Source organism: Cottoperca gobio, chromosome 2 (assembly GCF_900634415.1).
Source record: "Cottoperca gobio chromosome 2, fCotGob3.1, whole genome shotgun sequence".
Classification (NCBI taxonomy): Eukaryota; Metazoa; Chordata; class Actinopteri; order Perciformes; family Bovichtidae; genus Cottoperca; species Cottoperca gobio.
The window spans coordinates 6,008,003-6,020,649 of record NC_041356.1 but is presented as its reverse complement, the minus strand read 5'-3'; the positions used below and the strand labels follow the sequence as shown (position 1 = coordinate 6,020,649).

The 12,647-nt window shown below is 41.0% G+C and overlaps 2 protein-coding genes across 6 annotated transcripts; both read right to left on the bottom strand.

The window, feature by feature from the left end:
* Positions 1–689: 689 nt before the first annotated feature.
* Positions 690–5,117, bottom strand: LOC115021247 (ras-related protein Rab-9A-like). Of its 4 annotated transcripts, none has more exons than XM_029451529.1 (3): positions 4,918–5,117; positions 2,864–2,901; positions 690–2,280 (listed from the first exon to the last, which is right to left on the bottom strand). In XM_029451529.1, the coding sequence occupies exon 3, from the start codon at positions 2,235–2,237 to the stop codon at positions 1,632–1,634; it is 606 nt and encodes a 201-aa protein (XP_029307389.1). In that variant the 5' UTR covers positions 2,238–2,280; positions 2,864–2,901; positions 4,918–5,117; the 3' UTR covers positions 690–1,631. The 4 variants fall into 4 exon arrangements, with proteins under 4 accessions (XP_029307389.1, XP_029307405.1, XP_029307399.1 ...); XM_029451545.1 differs by lacking the exon at positions 4,918–5,117 and adding an exon at positions 4,794–4,879; XM_029451539.1 differs by lacking the exon at positions 4,918–5,117 and adding an exon at positions 4,708–4,802.
* A 1,952-nt stretch (positions 5,118–7,069) lies between these two features.
* Positions 7,070–8,524, bottom strand: tceanc (transcription elongation factor A N-terminal and central domain containing). 2 transcript variants are annotated; one of them, XM_029449913.1, is made up of 2 exons: positions 8,376–8,524; positions 7,070–8,273 (listed from the first exon to the last, which is right to left on the bottom strand). In XM_029449913.1, the coding sequence occupies exon 2, from the start codon at positions 8,266–8,268 to the stop codon at positions 7,321–7,323; it is 948 nt and encodes a 315-aa protein (XP_029305773.1). In that variant the 5' UTR covers positions 8,269–8,273; positions 8,376–8,524; the 3' UTR covers positions 7,070–7,320. The 2 variants fall into 2 exon arrangements, with proteins under 2 accessions (XP_029305773.1, XP_029305782.1); XM_029449922.1 differs by having other exon boundaries at positions 7,070–8,294; positions 8,376–8,520.
* Between the last annotated feature and the right edge of the window lie 4,123 nt (positions 8,525–12,647).

Genomic DNA, 12,647 nt, shown 5'->3' with positions numbered 1-12,647 from the left:
TTACTAGCATGTAAAACAGTGAAAGGCAGCCATTACTTACTCGATTAATCTATAAAATAATAGCCAGGTTGATCGATAATGAAAATAATATGGCAGTCACAACCCTATTTACATGCAAGAAACTCTTAAACCTATTAATCAATTCTCAAAATATTTGCTGATTTATTTTCTACTAGATGCATTTAAAACTCATTTTACTACAAGATAAAGTAGTTGTCAAATAATTGTAACACGAGTAAATAAAAGATAGAAAGAAAATCCTACCTTTTTCCATGTGTGCAGTAATCAAGAAGTAACTTGCAACAGGTGAAGCTAATTGACCTAATTGCCTCTTCTGCCTGTGCGCGCGCACACACGCACAGATGATTTCACTTGTTGCCTAATTAGACCTCTGTGTGTGTGTGTGTGTGTGACTGTATCAGTTTTGTTGAAATAAAAATATTTTATTCAACATAGCATTCAATGAGCCCACATGAATACCAGAAACTCTCTGCCTAACTTCATCCCGACCAATAAATCATAATTTAATCTCTGTAGCACAAGAATTACATTTGAGATGGAGATTACTTGTTACTGTGAAGCCATAAACCTGATACGTTGGCGCCACCTTGTGGACAAAGAGGGTTCTGCTCTTCAAATAAATAAATAAATAAATAAATAAGATGTGAATAACACACAAAGCACACATATTATTCTCCAGTTTCATTGATGGCTGTTGTTTTATTTCCAGTGTAAAAATGAAGGGTAGTCATTTGCCATTAAATCATTGCTAATGAAGATTATACAGTCACTTGAATTTTACAACAAAAGGTTTTAAATTCAGCAATGCTTCACTTTTCATAGTGAGAGGAGGGGGAGTGATAACTGGCACTACCAAAAGCTTGGATTTTTAAATCGCTGGCTTGGCATTTATCACCCCCGCAGAATCTGGAAAAAATAATTAAAGAAAATTGTAAAATCTAGTGCCAGAAAGATGTTTCTACATTTCATTTGATTGACCACCTACGATTTTAGCTTCATATATGCTATTCTATTTCAAGAGTAATAAATGGAAAATTATAATAATAATTCTAAACATATTATAACTGCAAAAAATAATTTATTCAAACAATAATGATGTAAAAAAAAAAACACTTTTAACAGCACTTAAAACATTGAGAACTTTTGTTGTTTTCTTTTGGTAGTTTGTTTATCAAAAGACCTGAACATCATATCGGGGGTGTGGGTTACTTAAAGGACAGTCGGGACTAAATCACTATATTTTCACTGTGAACGTGATCGTGTCCGCTGAGGCAGATAATAATCTCAGGACTCACAATCACTCCCTGTCCTTTAACCTATCAGGGATGTCCACCTCTGATAGAATTGAGATTCATCACTGACCACAAATAAATCAATTAAACATGTAAAAGAAATATCTTCCTATTAACGCTTTGTATAAATTAAAAATCATATTCCAGAGTTGGAAGTGTTTTGTGTCCCTCGTGTGGTGGACGCTGAATATTTGCACAAAATATTCAGTTTTGGTCAGAATTTGCTTCCAATGGCTACTGAACACCAGTTCCTCATTCTGCACACACCACACTCAACTGCAGAGGCACCACGAGCTCCTGCTGGGAGTCACCCAGAGCTCAGCAGCAGGACGGGTCCGGGAGACTCTTCCTCTGCAGGTCCACTGTGTTGGTGTGAATGAGGTGATCAGCTCTGTCGTCTATCGCCAGAACGCGACGTACCGCCTCCTCAAAGGCCGACGCTACATTTGTAGCATCCTTGGCACTTGTCTCAAAGTACGGGTGCCCACCATTCTCGCGGCACCACTGCCGCGCGTCCTCCCCCGACACCTGTCGCTCGGGCACATCCAGTTTGTTGCCCAGCACCACGAAGGGGAAGTTGTCAGGGTCCTTTACGTCAGCGTAATAAGTGAACTCCTTCTTCCAGTTGGCCAGGTTGCTGAAGCTCTGCCCGTCGTCCACGCTGAAGGTGAGCAGGCAGCAGTCGGAGCCGCGGTAGAAAGGCGTGCGGAGGCTGCGGAAGCGCTCCTGACCTGCCGTGTCCCAGATCTGCAGAGTGACATGGTGGCCGTCCACCTCCAGCTCCTTGTTGAGGAACTCCACGCCTATAGTGTGGAAGAGGTGCGAGTCGAACTTGTTGGTGACGTAGCGGTTCATGAGCGATGATTTGCCGACACCGCCGTCCCCCAGGAGGATCACCTTCAGGAGGGCTGACTTGGACGTCATGGCTGCCGTTTGGAGACACCAACAAAAGAGAAAGCAGTTCCACCTGAGGAGCACAAAAACACCAACTCAACTCAGAAAGCAAAGAGCAGAACAACAGCCACAGTGTAGAGAAGGTTTGTCAGGTTCTGCACACATGCAGTGCATAATACAAGTGCAAAAAGTAAACTGGGAGAAATGACTTTATACATTCTGGATTCAGTACATAGGCATACAAATACTTGTCACAGTATGAGTATGCATGCAGCTGCCTGGCAACATGACAGCGTGTATCCTTATGTTTTATCTTTAGCCTCCAGATAAAGTTGTGCTTGAGATAAGAACAAACTGCTTCTTAATCAGCTTTAACTTAATCACACTGAGCCTGTGAGGAAGTGAAACCACCTGTTAACATGTCCCTCACACTCCGACTGTGAGGAGAACTGATTAAAGTCAGTCGACGAGCTAATCCTATTAAAAACAGCCACAGCCCACTCATTACAATACGCAACTGATGAACTTTCTACACTGTGTGTGCGACGTTATGCACGAAGTGCTGCGTGCTGTACATCACATGCACACTGATCACAGGACCGGTAGTCGTCCGCAAGAGATTCAAGAATAGAAAAAATAAGGAGATTAAAACTCACCGTTATATCAGCGCACAGATCTTCATTTCAGCAACAATCTGTAAGAGAGAGAGAGAACTTTGCTTCACTGATCAGGCCGAGGGAGTTCACCCACTTACAGGCTCAGCTGCGAAGAGAAGTGGCTGATGACTCGAGGGTTTAAGCACACATTTAATCACGTACCACACACTTGCATGCTTAACATACCAGTTTAAGCTAAGAAAGCAATTATTCCACCCACATTCCAGAGCAAATCTGTGAGAGGAGAGCGGCAAATCTCAGGAGCGAGGAGGAGCTTTGTTACGTTAACAAGATCCCCTCACATCACTGGCTGTCACGCTATCAACAATGTGTTTGGACACATGCAGAGGTGGGTACTAACTTTGTGTACTCAAGTTATTTTTTATAAAATATATGTTCTTGGCTTACCCACTTCTATAATAATAATAAACACCTGATGCAGACTACGTCCAAGCCTCTCCTTTGAGGATTCAGAAAGCGACACAACGTTTTCTTCTTGTTGACGACCTCTTTGAACGTAATATATTAATAAAGTTACGCACTACTTTTCCTTGTGTCGATACAATGAAGAGAGTAACAATGTTTGAGTATCGTTTTTGATTACCTTTCCCACCACTGGATATATGTAGTATCTAGATAACAAATAACTTTAATATTAGTGTTTGTGTTCAATCAAGTTTACAGCAACTAGTGTGCAGAAAAACTGCCTTTAGAAGGGAAAAACTTTACCAACAATCTATCTATTGAGCATAAAATACCCTTGAAATGTGGCTGTATTTAAATGATTTGTCCATTAGTAGATGTATTCTAATGTCTCATTAGTATCAATCTAAAGATATTCAGTTTACTTCCATAAACGACAAAGAAAAGCGTAAAATCGTCACATTTGAGAGCCAGGAACCAACATTTGGCCATTTTGCTTGTGAAATAACTACAATGAATGAAGCGAAGACATGAGCTCTATTGGCTCCACGGTCACATGAACTGGCAGCAGCGAGCATGTTCAGCACAAGGACCAAAATTGGGTAAATGATGTCTTTGTCCTGGAAACCTTTAAACACAGACTACATTGCTGCTCTTGTCATTCATTGTGGATAAACAAACGTATTATTAAAAAGCAGAAATGCAATAGAAGCAAGAATCAGTGGACACACACACACACACACACACACACACACACACACACACACACACACACACACACACACACACACACACACACACACACACACACACACACACACACACACACACACACACACACACACACACACACACACACACACACACACACACACACACAGTCATGTGCTAGAGGATGCCAGAAGGCTGCTCTTTGGGTTATTTCCATTATAGTCATGAATACTTCCTCAAATCAACCGACCACATGTTTTAATTAATAATAAAAGAAACTCTATTTATGTTTAGGAGACAATATGCTAAAATGAGCTGGGTAATAATGAGCCCATTCACCTGCCAAGAGTGTGAGTCAATAACATATTTACTATCAATAAACACGTTTTATAACACGAGCAACATGGGGACAAAAGCAGGTGAACTCATTTTACAGGACCAACTTAACGTTGCAACATGACAGTGATAAGTGCAGAACATGTTTACACTTTTAGAAATGATTAAATGATTGTAAAGAGTTATTTGCAGTGCGTTAAATTACAGTATATTTGTTGTGGTGTCTAGCTAGCAAACCTTGTTAGCTTCAGCAACACTTCTGTCACTATTAGTTACCGTCACGCGAGTTACTCGTGCAAAACCGGGAGATTCGCCGATTTCAGTTAGCTAGCAAACACTTTCATTAACATGATTGAATATTAAAAACAGCTTACTTGTGTTTAGTCGCAGTGAATATTTAGAGGAAAGTACGGAAAGAAGCGAAGCAAAAAATAGGTTTGTCCGATAATGGAAGGTTTACCATAAAGTGTAGCTGTCCGATAATGGGCGCGCTAACAGTTCACGACTTCACTGCTTGATTAAAACGACAGAAAGAGACGATTTCTGACACTGAAATATAAGTTTTGCCATTTCAGTAACTGTACCTGTCGGTGCGGCGAACACAGCCCGGCTTCTGCGTTCAAATTCCCCTCTTCCATCCCGACAGGGTGCTGCTGTCAGCCGGTGACATGGCGCCCCGGTGTCCCCGCTGCTGATGACGCTCACATGACCCGGGAGCGTCACGCCTCCTCATCATGCGCTCTGCTGGACGTCAGTGCAGCTCCGTTTATTGTCCTCCACACCGAAACTATTCTTCATTTCAACTTTTACTAAAATAAATATGGTTTTGTTTTATTAAGGTACCAACATGTTTCTAATTTCTGCCAAGTTTTACATTCATAAATGTGAATGTGCTAAAGCTAAACTTCAAGTTCTCGTTTTTAGGAAAATCATTTTTCAGCAAAACAAAAACGTATAAAAAATGAGACTGTTCTCCCAGTTAAATGTTTTACTTAAGTTACAATCTATTTATAATACTGACCCCTGGCATGTTTCATGTTAATTTATTTTATTTCATGTTTTTATTTGTGATATTTGTAATCCCTTCATTTGTCTTTATATATGTTTACCTATGTGTTACCTATTTAATTATAAATATTACTACTTATTTGAATTAGAAATTATAATAAAATACATTTAAAACGTTTTTTAACAAGATGACTAAAGTTATAAGAAAGAAATACATTACTGTTACTGTATTGTGTTGAGTCTTTTACTTTTTCTTTGCTGAAATACCACTCAAATATTTGTTTTAAGGGGTCGAAGGCAGAAGAAAGATGTATGGAACCACTGAGTTAAAGGATCTGTTGCAACCTAGCAAATATGTGTTGCAATATCCTTTCAGAATCTATGCATTTCAGCAGGTTTGTCAGCGTCTTACAGTTAACCACAAGGAGCCCAAACCTCTTACCTTTGCCTGCAGTGTGTTTTGTCTGTTTGTATCTGTGTGTATGTGCGAGGGAGAGAAAATATAAATGCCGGCAGAGCACTGATTTGACAGGCCACCCAAGACTAACGGTGTGGAATCCGTCACCCAACACGACCCTCGAAAGATAGAGAGCATCTGAAAGGAGACACAAAACAGAGAAGCCACCGTGCTGAGATACCAAGGAGCCACACTGACGAGATACTGCGGCTCCATGAGAACCGTGAGAAGCGGGATTTCATCTCACTAACTTTCAGCTCAGAAATAGAAAGGTTGTATTAAAAGAAAAAGAGATCCAAACTGTTTTCTGAAACCTTTCAGCTTGTACGGTGAAGGCCCATGGACGGTGACGTGTAAATGAGTCAGTGTGCCACGTCGACTGAGTGAAGGACCATGGGATATCCGCGCCTGAGGCTGTGGGGGGTGCAGATTACTGACTCACATGCTCACCGTTTTCTAAGATCACATGCCTCATCCACTGAAGCTCCACATGAATGGGATATTAAAGGGAAGCTAGGGGCATGGATTTAAGCAGCATGACTTACAATAGGTGCAACAGAATACTTTCTTCCACACCATCAAGAAGATTATACATTAGTGAGGTCATAAAAGGTCAAAACCATATTGGTTTCATGTCATTCCCCTGAACGGAAATTGTTCACGTAAGAAAGAGTAGCCAGGAAAAGCGATTAAATGAGCTACTGTAAGTGAAGTTAAGTGGAGGAGGCAGGAAATGATTCAGCGGGAAGAAGCCGACGAGAGCTACTTCTTTAAAAGTTGTGGTTTCAGTCTGCAGCTAATAGGCAGCGACTCTGCTTTTCAGCCTCCAGTTGCACAGTTTGGGCTTTTAGTTAAGGATTTACATGCAAATGCACATGTAAAATAAAGGACACATCCTCAAAATGTCATGTGCTCCATCCTGCGAGAATGCTCTGTCCCTTGTTTCTCTGCATAATGGACAAACATCAGAACTTTAGGGTTTGAATCTTGCACCTTTTCAATAGACAAGAAAAGAAACCACAAAGCCTCAACCGTTAACCCTTTGTGAAGGTTTCATAATAAACAATGTGAAATCTTTCGACTGAGGTGAAAACAGGAAAACCACGAACATGAGGGCGGTTTCACACAATGAGTTTATGTGTGACGTGTGTTTTTGCAGAGGAAACTGAATATTTTTGTGATTTAATCTTTCTTTTTATGATAATTCTTGTGCAATCAAAAATAAAAGACCCTCCTCTGCTCTCCCAAATAAAAAGTCAGAGTAAGACATCTAGGGCCTTAACTGTATTTTAATTATTGATTCATCTGTTGATCATTTTCTCAATTAATCATTCAATATTTTGTCAGAAAATTGTGAAAATACAATTTGGCGTCTCATACTTTTTGTTTTGTTCAACCGACACTCCAGAAACCAAATATATTCTGTTTAATATTAAAGAAAATAAAGAAAACCAGCAAATATTCTCAAATGAAAAAGTACATTTTTGTGTAGTCTTGCAAATTATAAACATGATACTTGGACTCAGAGGCAGACCCAGCCGCTGTGGTACCACTGCTGGCCACACCCGCCGCAGGTCACAAAAGTCATTGCGTCGTCATCAGGGCCGCTCTGCCTCACCCAGGCAGGCAAGAAAAGGGCCCCTCTGGACACCTGCGTGACCCGACACTCTGACCCCCCACATCTTTTGCATCTTATCTTCTGCGTCTGCGTCCCTTCTATCCCTTGAGGAAGCTGCCTTTCACTCACGCCCCGGGACGAGTACTCCTCCCTCAGCTGCCGGAGCTCTGCGCTGGCCATCTCTTCTGCAGACATCCGGGCGAAGGCCTCGGGTGACAGGGAGCCGCTCAGGAGGCCCTGACCTAGATGCCTGTTGTTGGGATTCCGCAAGTTGGCCACCCTGCTCCTCACACACGCTTTGTATTTGACCGGGCTGGATTTGTAAAGGTCATGGACGTGCTGTTCCACGTCTGTAGCCAGCTCTGCAGCCTTGTCTTGATCAGGAAGTTCAGGGCAGAGAGCAGCTAGAAGGAGCTGAACACATTTGGATCTTACAGAGGAGAAACTACAGGATGTAGAGGTGCTCTCTGCAGTGAAAGAAAGCCCATCCTTTGCCACTAAGGAAGATGCTTCTGTGTGGGAATCTCCCAGCTCTGAAACTCCTCCATCCTCTGGCAGAGAAACCCCACGAGAGACATCAGGTCTCTGTCTGCTTTTCACACCTCGGGTGTCTTTGCTGTGCTGTCTCTTCCACTTAGACAACAAGCTCTTCGCTGTCTTCTTCACACTGTCATCCGAGCAGCTTCTAAGCAGCCGGTAGAGTACTCTAACAATGTCTGTCGTTTCCAGCTGCTCTGCTGCGACGTGCGACTTATCAAGGTCACCGAGGAGGGTCAGGATGTTCCCATAGCTGCTGTCTGCATTGGATCTCTCTATCTGCACAGCACAGTGGACGATCTCTTTGGCATCCATGGTGGCTGCAGAGAGAGACTAAACGTCTAAAAGCAGCAATAAAGATCTGCAACTTAATACACAAGCTTGCAGAATGCATTAAACATATTAAAATAATCTTGGTTTACCTGAAATCCCTCATGGTTTGCAGCGACTTCACACAAGCACAACGCCTGAAAACGTCAACACGGGAGCAGCCATGTTGGATCTGTCTTCAAAACAGGACATTGCCTGAATCCACCTCTAGATGGCGCTGCAGCCTCACAGAATTCAGTCGTGGAGGTTTGCCATGAGTTTCTAATGACTTGAAACTTGAAGCTAAGCATGTATAACAACTCTTTTTATTTGATTTTTGTTTTTCCTTTATTTATTTTTATATCATGTTTCTCGTGAGCCTGACTGAAGAGAGTGTTGACCTGAATCCTATAATCCCCCTTGTATTACTTTGTGGTGTGTTAAATCTGTTTTTGTATCACAATAATAGAGCCTTACAGTTTGTCTCAAATGTACTGTCGGATTAGCTCTTTATGGGAGGATTTAGGTGTTTGCATTCCTGGTTATTCCCTATTCAGAAACCAGGATGGATTTATGTGTGTTTTCACAACTCTTTTCAACGCACAATACGCACAACGACAATAACAACAAAGCTGTCTGCGTCAAAGCGTACTGGGAGTCCAGGTTGTAAATATCCAATATATAATTTTAAGAATGTTCATAATCGACTACACTTTACTTTTCTGGATGTGTGTGGACGCTGATGGAGGATTTGCATGAGCTATACAACCGCATTTTGGGATTCTGCGTGCAGAAACACGCACTTACAAACAGCTAAACAGACTCCAGATAAGAATTTAAGAATGGATGTTATCTCACAACAAGATGAGGCAAGTCTTTTCACCTGTTGTGCATTTATATGTTATGAAGGTAGAAGATGAATAAGTGTAGGCTATATGATAATTCCCAGTTGTAGAGCAAAGACAAGAAATATTGGACGGACAGTTGGCAGGTAGTTGTTACTATGTCCGCAGAGCCAATGAGATCGTTTGGTATAGTCAAACACTTGAGAGTGACGTGTGTGTGAATGCAAATATAGAAACTATGGGTGGTTGAAAAGTTACACATGTAATCATTTAACTTTATTTGAATGGGGGAACGTCACTGAATATGGCAGCAAAAAACGAGGGGAATTTAGGTACAGTATGAAAAGTATTGGGGAGGGGAGGGGGATGAAATGGGGGGTTTATGTTTGATTTGTATTAAATGCAGGACCTGTTTTAGGAAGATCTGAGTAGTGTTCCTATTAGATTTAGATTTTATTTATGTGCATTTTATTTAGTATATACATTGATCTTTGACTATTTTTATTTATTTATTTTAATTTAATTATTTATTTCCTTAATTTATTTTGAAGATTTCAATACTGATCTGTGTCTTTTATATTATCCATTTCATATTTGTAAATGCACACAAATGTGGTTTTGTGGTCAATGGAAATGAGCATTGAAACATATCATCTTTGGCTCAATAAAACTTGTTAGAAATAAAAATGCGAGACTCTCCTCAGTCATCATTTGTCACAATTTGAGCCCCCTTTTTTTTTTACAACACATCTGACGAGGGAAGGCTGAAGTTAAATATAAAACTCAGGTCAGAAAACAAAAACAAGACCCTCTCCTGTTCTCCCAAAAATGACAGACAGTCCCTTGTTCAATGAACCTGATGAACCTGTTTCTCAGTTAAACATTTATTCGTTTGGTCATAAAATAGTGAGAAATGTCCACGACAGATTCCCGACAAGCTGTTTTGTATGAGTCACAGTCCAAACCCAAATATTTTTTATTTCTTCTTTATCTTATGAGACAAAGAAAAATACCAAATATTTACACTAGGAAGCTGGAGTTATTGAATATGTTTTTGTACAGTCCCTTACGAGAGGCACTTTAATTAAATAATCCTGTCTTTGTATGATGTATTATCACATCTGTCATAGTGTTTGTGATGGATTTGACAAAAAGAGTCCAGTTTGTAATCTGTGACACAAATGTCCCTTTGGCAAAGCTCCAGTGACTGTGAAAGGAAAACGGTCTGCCTTTGTGTACATGAATCACACATGAACCGGACCAGAATCTGAGTCAATATCAAAATGACCTTTTAATTCAGATTTCATAGCAACAGCATACATCAACGTATACTCTGGTCAAATGATATATGTTATTATTCTCACACGAATAGCTCCATGACATAAATAGATGAGCAGGGGGCCATTACGTAACCTGGGGTATGACATCACCCTTTTAATCTCATATTAAAAATTAGCTTTTAAGATTGATGCAGCTGGGGCCAACAGCGGTGGAGACACCGAGGGGAAATTGATTTGGTGTCTCTTCTCATAATAGCTTCTGGCTCTCAAGTCTTCAAACTGCAGCTTTAAAAAATAAATTTAAAAAATGGAAGTGGAAGCTTCTGGAAGGCTTTTAGAGGCGTCAATGTTTCACCTTTGTTTTCCGAACACAAGTCTTAAGGAGTTTTCTGTTGGAGTTGTTGTCTCCCACTTCAAACTGTGTGTTGCTTCTACGTGTGTGTGTGTGTGAGTGTGTGTGTGTGTGTGTGTGTGTGTGTGTGTGTGTGTGTGTTGAGATGGGTGGGGTCCAGCTGGGCCTTCAGTGAAGAGACAAAAAAAAAAGAATCCTCCTTCAGCAGTCGACCACCCCCCCTCCCCCACCCTCTGCCTTTTGTTTGTCCAACCACACATGACTGGAATTTGTGAAAACACACTCAAGGCTCCCTCGGATCTTATCAAGTAAGTAATTTCACTATGGCCTGTCGTGCACTCGTACACACTCCTCGTCTGTGGGAATGGAATTTTACCAGAACGTCGCCGCTGTGACGCCCAGTCGTCGACAGGTGGCGCTCTCTCTCTCTCTCTGCACTATGCTGATGGAGTGGAGGCATCACATCCTGCTTTTGTTGTCTCCGCCTCTAGTGCAGACCACGCCACACTTGATGGCGTGTACGCATGAGCACACACACGTACACACACACACAGACAACCTGAGAAGGAGGGAGGTCTTTCTTGTTAAAGTGATCAGTTTCTTCATGGACAGACATTCATGACAACATGGTAAGCCCCCCCGAACACAACCTGAAAACAGGGCCAACACACACATTCACAAAGCACAAGTGTGAAAGTGTGTGTGTGAACATCAGGCGACACAAAAGAATAAAGGACGTTGAAAGAAATGGTGAACTTGTGAGTTGTAGCTGTGTTTTTGTCTCTCATGCTCAGTGCAATCTTCAACCTACTTAGGAACTGTACACAAATGACCAGTGTGGGGAGGTGGGGGTATAAAAGAAGGGGGAGGGTTGTGTATTTCTTCTTTATGCTGAGGAAAGGGCAGTGTGACTTTCTTGGTAGAAAAATGTACCAACACATAAAATGTTATCTCTTCATTTCACTTTCTTTGGCCTCGGAACAAAAAGTAAAAATAAAAAATGCTAAAATTAATACTTTAATTTAGCACATTGTGAAAAATCCCATAAATATAGTTTTAATTAGACTCCACCATTTTTCATTGTTTGCCTTTTTTTTGTTATTAATGGTGGAACAAGTTGTACTAATGAAATTGTACCACAATGTTTTAATATTATAATTGTATTTGCTCAGATTAAGCTAACGACATATAAAGTGGTAGTTAGTGAGCTTTGGAGCTGTTATTAGATGTGAGTCTGTTAAAGGCTGAGATTTTCATGCTACGAGAGCAAAAACCTCTATTTAGTATCCGTGCTTAATGCTGTCGACAGGGTGCGTGCGTGTGAGAGAGTATGTGTGTGACAGGGGTTGCCTGGCTGCCCCTTACCCATCACACCCACCCACACACCCACCCATCATGACCTTGAGGGTGATAACAGATGACTGGAGTAAACATTTTGTTCTCTCTGTTTCTACCACAGGGTTCATTCTGTTTTGACTGACGTGAAAGATTTCTGTGTATTTTTAGAGTATTATAAATCAAACCGAGTGTCTAGCTCGTACTTATGAACGGTTTCGTACTGCATCAAGGCAGGAAGTGAGTCTACCCAAACATGCAACCACAAAAACTAGAGACTGTTATGTCTGCTCCGGTTCATCATAATATTGTCCTTTTCTGATGATACTCTCGTCAAAGCCAGATTTAATAAGGAAGTACGACTGATTTTCTTTTGTGTTTTGTCCTGCAGTGCAGTCAAATGCATAATCACGAGATACAGTAACACGGAAGTTTATGTTGTTTGTGGCATTGGTAGGCATTGTATTTCATAATACTCCTTGTGATGTAATGCAACACGGTTCTTGGTAATAGTTCAAAGCGAGGTTGCATCCTCCAACTGTAAGTTTCACTGTTAACCCCTTACACCAAAAG

Excerpts from the sequence above, each read along its gene's own strand:
- LOC115021247 (XM_029451529.1), bottom strand. The coding sequence starts at position 2,237 with ATGACGTCCAAGTCAGCCCTCCTGAAGGTGATCCTCCTGGGGGACGGC.
- tceanc (XM_029449913.1), bottom strand. The coding sequence starts at position 8,268 with ATGGATGCCAAAGAGATCGTCCACTGTGCTGTGCAGATAGAGAGATCC.